General features: G+C 36.8%; 1 protein-coding gene across 1 annotated transcript; it reads right to left on the reverse strand.

Moving 5' to 3' along the window:
* Positions 1-2,477: 2,477 nt before the first annotated feature.
* LOC134949798 (uncharacterized) lies at positions 2,478-5,992 on the reverse strand. The gene is made up of 5 exons (XM_063938525.1): positions 5,500-5,992; positions 5,028-5,135; positions 3,902-4,438; positions 3,248-3,820; positions 2,478-2,606 (listed from the first exon to the last, which is right to left on the reverse strand). The coding sequence occupies exons 1-5, from the start codon at positions 5,990-5,992 to the stop codon at positions 2,581-2,583; spliced, it is 1,737 nt and encodes a 578-aa protein (XP_063794595.1). The 3' UTR covers positions 2,478-2,580.
* Positions 5,993-10,345: the final 4,353 nt, after the last annotated feature.

Here is a 10,345-nt window from a genome sequence, read left to right on the forward strand (position 1 = left end):
ACTCGTATTCAAGTACTCTGTGGTTTATCCATATCCTACCGATTTTTCTTCAAGAATGGCCCAAGAAGCTTCTTTTAGTTTTGTTCCTTCCCGGAAAGGAATGCTACTGAACATCGATGGCTACCTTCTTGCAAAGAACAAGCAGCGCGGTGATGTTGTGTATTGGCACTGCACGGAGCGTCAGACGGGACCTTGCGCTTGCTTTGCTAAGACCACCATAGTGGCTGGACAGCATCAGCTGAACACTCATGGCGAACATAACCATGCCCCTAAACCAGAGAAAACTGATGTGGCTTTAGCTCAGGCAGCTATCAAACAACGTGCTCGGGATACCAATGATCCCCCATCTCTCATCATTCAATCTGTAACTGCAGATATGCCATCAACAAGTGCTCCCTGTATGCCCAACAGGGAATGTCTACGACAACTAGTAAAGAGAGCCAGGAGAGAAGATTGCCCTGCAGAACCGACCTCCCTGGATCAAATTGATATCCCACCACATTTGTCCCACATTGATGACATTCAATTTTTGGCAAAGGACACAACTTTCCATAATGAACGAATACTTTTATTTACTACTGAATTAAACTTAAGAAAACTTCATGAAGCAGCTTGTTGGGTTATGGATGGCACATTTAAAACTTGCCCAACCTTATTCCGTCAGATTTATTCCATTCATGCTATGATCGGAACCGATGAATTAACACAAAGATTTGTTCCACTTGTGTATGGATTGCTGAGTAGCAAGACCCAAGATTGCTACACTAGATTTCTTGAAGATCTACAGGATTATGCTTTACAATTTGACATTCAGTTTGCTCCACAGTTTATTTTAACTGATTTTGAAAACGCAGCAATACAAGCTGCAAAGGATGTATTTCCAGACAGCACACATAAGTGTTGTCTGTTTCACCTCGGACAAAACATTTGGAGAAAAATACAATCCTTTGGACTTTCAACACAATATGGACGTGACCATTCATTTTGTTTGAAACTAAGGCATCTTCAAGCACTTGCATTTCTCCCACCAGACGAAATTCCTGCTGCCTTTGAAGAAGTAAAAAAAATAATGCCACCCAATGTGTCCCCTTTAATGAACTATTTCGAGGAGACTTACGTTTTGGGACGTTTTAGAACCAGTGGCAGAAGTCAAACCAGATCTCCCCCACTTTTCCCACCTCACATTTGGTCTGTCTATGATAATATGCTTGGTGGTATTCCAAGAACCCAAAACAAGTTGGAGGGCTGGCACAGAAGGTGGAACATAGTCCTTGCCGAAAAAAAACTTGGCCTCTACAAAGTAGTAATGGCATTTCACAAGGAGCAAAAGGTAACAAAGAGCCTTCTTGAAAAAGTGTCTTTGAATATTCTCAAAACCCCCCCAAAGCGTGACCAAAAAAATCGGGAGGAAGCTCTCCAGAAATGCATATCTCAGCTTGGGAATGTGGATTTGGTTGAATTTCTCCGTTCCATTGCCTTCTATCTTAAATATGACTAAGTCCCTAGTCAATATCACTTTCAAATTTTTTATTCAAGTTTCAAGTTCATAACACTGTTAATTTTTGGTTTACTTTAAAGAGAAAAAAAAAAGTGGTTATTGTTTTAGTATGAAAATCCTCTGGATCATACAATGACAGATTATAATATTATCAGGTAAGTTGAAAAGCAACTAAGTGATATGTAATAATTTACTTTTTCAAATATTAGGCATTTTAAAATTATTTATCTCTAAAATAATGTTACTTACGATACGTTATAATGTTAAATTTATTTTTTAGGTTTTTTGGGAAGAATACAGAAAGTAATGTTCAACAGGATCAAACAGGGAATACTATGAACAATCTTCAATCAATACTCCTAATTTATTGATATAATGCTTATTATTTCTAAACCTTATTTTTCTGAAACTAAATGCTATATCTCATATAAATGTTTGTTTGATTAAAATAAAATTAAAAATTTTAACGTGTTTTTTTTACTTTAACATCATATAAAATAACCACATCCTCCTCTTTGTAGAATAAGTTAATCACGCAATTTCTAGTTAATTATTGCGCGTGTATGTATTCACAATCTCCATGGTACATTCTGATAGTGTCTTTTGCCAAGTTAGTTGTTTCTATCAAATAGCCTAATACATGCTTATCTGAACCCCCAACCTATTTAATTCACTTGTAATATAAACTTTAATATTTACTCTGTTACATGAATCACTAATACATAGTACTAATTCCAAAATTTTTCGTAAAGAAAGACTCGCACACACATATATATATATGTATATATATATATATATATATAAATATTAAAAGCACGTAAAAATTAAATAAATCATTTTTTTATTATTGATATATGTTTTCAGTTAAGGCAATTGTAACAACAGATATCACATATTTCGTTTAAATTGCATAACTTTAATATAATTATTTAAATCATTTTGTCAAAAAACATTCAAATAAATTATAATTAATCTTTCAACCATCTTTATTAATGTGTTAACTGTCAAAATGTTAATTCAATGAAAATATAAAATCATTCTTGTATTTCTTTTTCTTTGTAGAGTATACCTCTATGTATTTTTCAACGGTTTAGGCTTCCAGATGTTCCTTAAAAAAGTAAAAAAAGGTAAAAGGTCAAACTTTAATGAAACTCGGACACCCACGTTCAGCACTATTCTATGTACCTGTATGTCTCCATGTCTGCGTATACACAGGCACTCAACCTAAAGCTACAAAGTTAATATCAAAACAGAACACCCTCCCAACCATATAATCAAACACTATTACGGGCCACAAATTTACCAGTTATTACTTTAAAGCTGTATGCAAGGCTATTGGCCCTCATTCTGAGTTGATTGCAGCAGCAAGAAAGTTAGCAATTGGGCAAAACCATGTGCACTGCAGGAGGGGTAGATATAACATGTGTAGAGAGACTTAGATTTGGGTGGGGTGTGTTCAATCTGCAATCTAATTTGCAGTGTAAACCTAAAGCAGCCAGTATTTACCCTGCACAGAAACAAAATAACCCACCCAAATCTAACTCTCTCTGCACATGATATATCTGCTTCCCCTGCAGTGCACATGGTTTTGCCCAATTGCTAACTTTCTTGCTGCTGCGATCAACTCAGAGTGAGGGCCATTGTAAATTTAATATTGGTCATCTGTATGTTTGTCTTGCTGTCCTTGATGTGATAATTGCTGCTCTTACACTACATACATCTCTTGCTGTGTTACTTGTTCTTCCCTACCTTGATTTAATTGATGCTCCTCTGTTGTTATTCCCTGATTCGGTAGTGCATATGTCCCAAAAGCTAAATGAGTTGATTGAAGGTGATATTGCCTTGCCATGTTGTCATCTGTAGTGTTTGTTGTTTGTGGTTCTGTATTTTTTCTTCTTTGTTGATGTTGTGTTTCAATGTTGGTTTCCCCACGTGTTTGTGTGCTTGTTCCCGATGTCTGTGGTATTGAGGTGGAAATTTCTCTTCCTTGATTGATCATGAGCTGAAGGAGGTTGGCTATCATCCTGGAGTTGGTAACAGAATCATACTGCCATACCACCATATGTTGTATACTCTGTTGAATTTGCTGTGACTGACAATTAAATATTTGCTGATTTTCATTCATATGGCTTAATAACGAGGTCATCGAAGAAAGTGCATTTCCTTGTGACTGCTGTGTGGTTGTTATTTCATCTAACCGTTGCTGCATTTTTGACAATGTCTGTTGCATGTTATCCAATTTGTTTTCTATTCTCTGTATATCTTCTTTCATTTGTTGCTCCATGCACCCCATTCTTTCACTGATGGTATCATGGTTTCCATCTGCATGTAAATAAAAAAAATATATATAATTCATTTTTTATATGTTAAAAATTAACAGTAGGAAGTTTTTAAAAATAATACCTGTCCCATGCAATGTTTCCGTGTTCTCTTGCTCTATTGTTGCGGTCGCCTGCAATGTTGGCAAAGTCTCATGCATTATTCCCTGTTGAACAGTTGGACTGATGTCCTGTGCTATATTGTCCTGTTCTGTTATCACTGTTACATGCCTTGAATCCTCCTGTACGTTTTTCCTAGTGTCATGGACCGTGTCCTCATGTTGTGTTGTCCCTTGCAAATGCTGTGATTCCTCCTCTGTTGTTTGCATTGTTTCATGCACTGTGTCTTGATTAAGTCTTATGACATTTTCTGGAAGGGTTTCATGATGATATATTGCCTTTCTTTTAGGCAATGTGGCCTCCACAAAATTTGGTATGGGCTCATTCTCAATAGTCTCTTGCATTGTTGTTCCGTGCTCATGCACATTTTCTTCTGGAGCCGTTGTGCCTGTGACCTGCACAGTTGTCTCCTGCGTTGTGGTTCTTGCCTCCTTTTCAATGTTCTCCTCCAAAGTGTCCTGTTGTCTAAAGGACACTCTTCTACGTCGCTTGCTCATGGTATCTGTAACAAAAATTAAAATTACATTATCTTTATTAAAAACCATTCTTAAAACCATTAAGACCTTCAGGATTTTAGGTATCTAAGAGTATAACAAAACATTATGTATTCATTACATACCACACCCATTCAATCATAGTGGATTGCTGGATTGCTGCAGCTAATATGTCAGCAGTTGTGAAAAACAATGTGCATTGCAGTAGTAGTAGATTAAAAATAACATAGAATTGTATTTGTGTGTCATCATTTATGGACATATAAAAAACTGACTTCATTATAGTCAAATTGCAATTTATGCATATTATACATACCACACACAAATGTAATTCTTTTTACACATGTTATATCCACTTCTCCCTGCTGTGCATATGATTTTTTACAATTTATATAAATTTGGCTGCACCAACCATGTCTGAAATCAGTATAAATTTAAAAAAATATGAACTTTTTTACGTCAACTGTTTACACGTAATGATTTATATATATTGAGCATCATATTTTTTGATTAAGGCCCAATTTTTTACATCTCTAATATTTTTTACTTAAAAATACATATAATATATAACATAATAATTGGTTATTAATTTATTACCTTCGGGATCTGACAAAGCTGGTGAATGTTTCTTCTTGGATGAATCAGACTTTGTTGGAGTCGCCTTCTTATTTTTTGAAACTGTTTTGATGCTCTTCTGTTGTTTTTCTGCACATGTAAAATATAAATAGTACAAATGAGTGAACATATATATTTAGCAATATATATATATAGCAATATATATATATATATATTGCATAGACAGGCTGCACTCTTGGCATTTGAAATAAAGACAGACAGGCAAGTCTGTCTGTTTTTATTTCAAACGCAGGAAGTTCTTCCTGTCTCTGAAATATATATCATTGGACACAGCATCTTTGTTACCATTGTTAGGACACCGGCAATAAGATCTGATTTAATGTACCTTTGTTACTTGTGAGGTCTGTGGACTCTGTGCTTATATATATATATATATATATATATATGTATTTCGTTTTTTAATTATTATATATACCAAAAATAATTTATTCACCTGTACTGCTAGGTGCTGCACTTTCTTCATGGTGTACCAGCCGAAAATAATCCTTACACTTTTTCTCCCATGTTTTCTGTAACTTATGTCCTGCTTGGATCTTATTGTTAGTTACCCTCCTGCAGTCTCTGAGTCTTTTTTTTATGCTGGACACTGTTCGCTCTGTATTCCCTGCACAAGACACATTTCTTGATATTTTCTCCCATGTTGTAATGTTGAAGCGGTTGTGTTCATCTCTATATTTTGACCCAAATAGTTGCATGTTAAATTTAATTACATCATCAATGAGAGTTTCAGTCTCATCATCTGTGAATTTAGGTGCCCTGGTGCTTGTTCCCTCCTCTGCCGATTCTTCTTCCTCCTGTGAATCTCTATTTACATGATGCTGCGTTCTTTTTTCAAGATCATATTCGCTCTGTCTCCTTGGTTGGTTGGTATTTTCTTGTTCTTCAGTTAAAGATAGGGAACAATGTATTCTTTGCTCCTCCTCCATGTGTTATAACTGTAAATTACATTAAATATATTGATTTTTAATAATACTTAATCTAAAGATTAGCATTATAGTAAATACAATATTTATATTGTAATAATAATATTTTGTTTTCAATTACCCAATAGTAAAATTTAAAAATGAAAATCTGAAATTATATTGGTTTTATAAATGTGAAGACATATTTCGATGTGTATTTTTACTTTATAAGATATAACATTATTTGTGTATATTTGTTGACCAATAATTTTTACGAATATATTGACACGGAAAATATTTTATATCTAAAAAATAGAGCATATAACAAAAATATTAAATATTTATTTTATAATCTTTATTACATCTTTAGATTTCAGAAAACAATAACACTATATTAATTAATACACATGACAAACTTTCTATATATACAGGTTGAGTATCCCTTATCCAAAATGCTTGGGACCAGAGGTATTTTGGATACCGGATTTGTCCGTATTTTGGAATAATTGCATACCATAATGAGATATAATGGTGATGGGACCCAAGTATAAGCACAGAATGCAGTTAGGTTACATATACACCTTATACACACAGCCGGAAGGTAATTTTAGCCCATATTTTTAGTGACTTTGGCCATTGAACAAAGTGTATCTACATTTACAAAATTCATTTATGTTTCATATACACCTTATACACACAGCCTGAAGGTCATTTAATACAATATTTCTACTAGCTTTGTGTATTAAACAAAGTTTGTGTACATTGAGCCATCAGAAAACAAAGGTTTCACTATCTCACTCTCACTCGAAAAACTCCGGATTTCTAAATATTTGGATATGGGGTACTCAACCTGTATAACATTTGTCAATTGTTCAACACTGAAAATCAAGAATAACATGTTTCAGCTTTAAATAGATCAATTATTAAAATAAAAATAGCAATATAGTACAGTTATTAAATTGTAATCCATGTTATATATGTATAATTGTAACACATGCACTAATGTATTACCACTGTAACCTAAGGCACATTTATATCTAACCAAATCAAACTAAACCACAACAGCAGTAGTATTCTTACATCCACAACCATAATATATCTATATATATCTATATCTATATATATATATATATATATATATATATATATAGAGCATGGCACTATAGTTCATCATTTAAATGATACACCTTTATATATATATGTAATTAGCATAAATAGGCACCGGTATAGTATTTCAGATAGAAATCTACATTATATGTATCACAGTAGCATATTCGAGGAAATATACACATATATATAGGATGCACGTCAATATATAGAGAATAATATAGAAAAAATATATTTTTTAGGATTATGCAATGCTTTAACAATAAATAATAGATTAATATCTAGTTGTATTTTTATCATACACACACAATAGGAATAAAGCTTGCAGTATTAGCACAAAAAATATACATACACCACGCAGTTGTGTTGCACCTTATACAATGTCAACTGTAGTGGTAGAACGCACATATATAGTGCCGCTTATATATAGTCCATAGTATTTGTGTCCCTTATGCAATGCACCCATGACTAGTGCCTCTTATGTCCACAATAATGATAAAACTTCCTAAGTATCCCTTTTATAATGCCCTTATTAGTATTAAAACCATTATTTCTTGCATTAAAGCCAATCACCTTGTATAGTATTGTCCATAGCAGTAATGTTGCAGGTATTAATTCCCAGTCAGTTATCCTCAGTTGTTATGACTCTCTATTCGACCCAGTGGTAATGTCCCCAAGTTGTTTAGCATTACTGGGGTTTGCAGAACTGTAGGTTTATAAAAATTATTAATGTCCACAGTATAAATGTACCCTTTACTTTGGCCACATTTTTTTTAAAACATTAATTCCAAACTGTATTTAGCAAAACATTAGTTTGCCATCTTGTACTCTGCCCTCTTGTAGTTTGCAGCACAGTAGTATGCCCCGATTATGTTAGATCAAATTTTTGACACTATTACAAACATTATAATACATTAATTTCTAAATCCTAAATAAAAATCACTCAGATCATATTCAACAAGCAACGCTACTGCATACGTCCGCTGCAGTCCTCATTCCGTCCTCTCCTCTTCACTATGGGAGAGACGTCATGACGTCTATCCCATAGCGCACACTGACAGAGCCTTGAGGCATACCCTTTACCTTTAAATCCCTTTACCTCGACGACTCTATGTTGGACATGGGCACGCATTACAATTTAAATACTTGCAGTGTTTCTTGAACACAGATGTAACAGTGTCCGTCCTCTTCACATAATTAAACACAACATAAAGTTTTAGTAATTACAATAAAAAATTATGTATATAGAGTAATGCATACTTACGTGTTGCAGGTGTTTAAATTCAAAGGAATGTTCGTTGGAAAATATTGTTTGCTGGAAGAGTATTCACTGCAAAATAGCTGAAACAGTTGGTCAAGGTTAAAGATAAGATAGCTGCCGGTCAGCAGCGTTGTGCTTTATCACAGCTACAATGTTCTTCTCTGACAGAAGCCAATTCCAAAACTCTGTCACTCTCAATGTCAATGAAGGGAAAAAGGCGGCTAAACAAGGAAGTGAGCAATACTTATAAAGACCAAAAAAAGCGCCAAATTTAAAAATGTCATAGGTTTAAACAGTTTAGCATGTGAGTGGTCCGCAAAAATATACAAACATTGGGTAGGATACATTCATATTGGGCGGGAATTGCTGTGGAACTATAAGGATCAGCATATGCACACTCTTCTGCAGTGTCCTAGTAATTGCCCATAAAAAAAGAGAGTGTCCTGACTGCAGACAGTTCATTTTAAATGTGTATAGCCCTGGTAGTCAGCCCGGGTGTATCTGTCGCCCGCCGCTGTGATGCGCCCAGGTTTAGACGTTACCCGCGGTCTGGATTTGGGCGGGAAATGCTGTGGAACTACAAGGCTCTGCAGTGTCCTAGTATTTGCCCATAAAAAAAGAGAGTGTCCTGACTGCAGACAGTTCATTTTAAATGTGTGTAGCCCTGGTAGTCAGCCCGGGTGTATCTGTCGCCCGCCGCTGTGATGCGCCCAGGTTTAGACGTTACCCGCGGTCTGGATTTGGGCGGGAAATGCTGTGGAACTACAAGGCTCAGCATATGCACACTATTCTGCAGTGTCCTAGTATTTGCCCATAAAAAAAAGAGAGTGTCCTGACTGCAGACAGTTCATTTTAAATGTGTGTAGCCCTGGTAGTCAGCCCGGGTGTATCTGTCGCCCGCCGCTGTGATGCGCCCAGGTTTAGACGTTACCCGCGGTCTGGATTTGGGCGGGAAATGCTGTGGAACTACAAGGCTCTGCAGTGTCCTAGTATTTGCCCATAAAAAAAGAGAGTGTCCTGACTGCAGACAGTTCATTTTAAATGTGTGTAGCCCTGGTAGTCAGCCCGGGTGTATCTGTCGCCCGCCGCTGTGATGCGCCCAGGTTTAGACGTTACCCGCGGTCTGGATTTGGGCGGGAAATGCTGTGGAACTACAAGGCTCTGCAGTGTCCTAGTATTTGCCCATAAAAAAAGAGAGTGTCCTGACTGCAGACAGTTCATTTTAAATGTGTGTAGCCCTGGTAGTCAGCCCGGGTGTATCTGTCGCCCGCCGCTGTGATGCGCCCAGGTTTAGACGTTACCCGCGGTCTGGATTTGGGCGGGAAATGCTGTGGAACTACAAGGCTCTGCAGTGTCCTAGTATTTGCCCATAAAAAAAGAGAGTGTCCTGACTGCAGACAGTTCATTTTAAATGTGTGTAGCCCTGGTAGTCAGCCCGGGTGTATCTGTCGCCCGCCGCTGTGATGCGCCCAGGTTTAGACGTTACCCGCGGTCTGGATTTGGGCGGGAAATGCTGTGGAACTACAAGGCTCTGCAGTGTCCTAGTATTTGCCCATAAAAAAAGAGAGTGTCCTGACTGCAGACAGTTCATTTTAAATGTGTGTAGCCCTGGTAGTCAGCCCGGGTGTATCTGTCGCCCGCCGCTGTGATGCGCCCAGGTTTAGACGTTACCCGCGGTCTGGATTTGGGCGGGAAATGCTGTGGAACTACAAGGCTCAGCATATGCACACTATTCTGCAGTGTCCTAGTATTTGCCCATAAAAAAAGAGAGTGTCCTGACTGCAGACAGTTCATTTTAAATGTGTGTAGCCCTGGTAGTCAGCCCGGGTGTATCTGTCGCCCGCCGCTGTGATGCGCCCAGGTTTAGACGTTACCCGCGGTCTGGATTTGGGCGGGAAATGCTGTGGAGCTACAAGGCTCTGCAGTGTCCTAGTATTTGCCCATAAAAAAAGAGAGTGTCCTGACTGCAGACAGTTCATTTTAAATGTGTGTAGCCCTGGTAGTCAGCC

This window comes from Pseudophryne corroboree, chromosome 8 (assembly GCF_028390025.1).
Source record: "Pseudophryne corroboree isolate aPseCor3 chromosome 8, aPseCor3.hap2, whole genome shotgun sequence".
NCBI lineage: Eukaryota > Metazoa > Chordata > Amphibia > Anura > Myobatrachidae > Pseudophryne > Pseudophryne corroboree.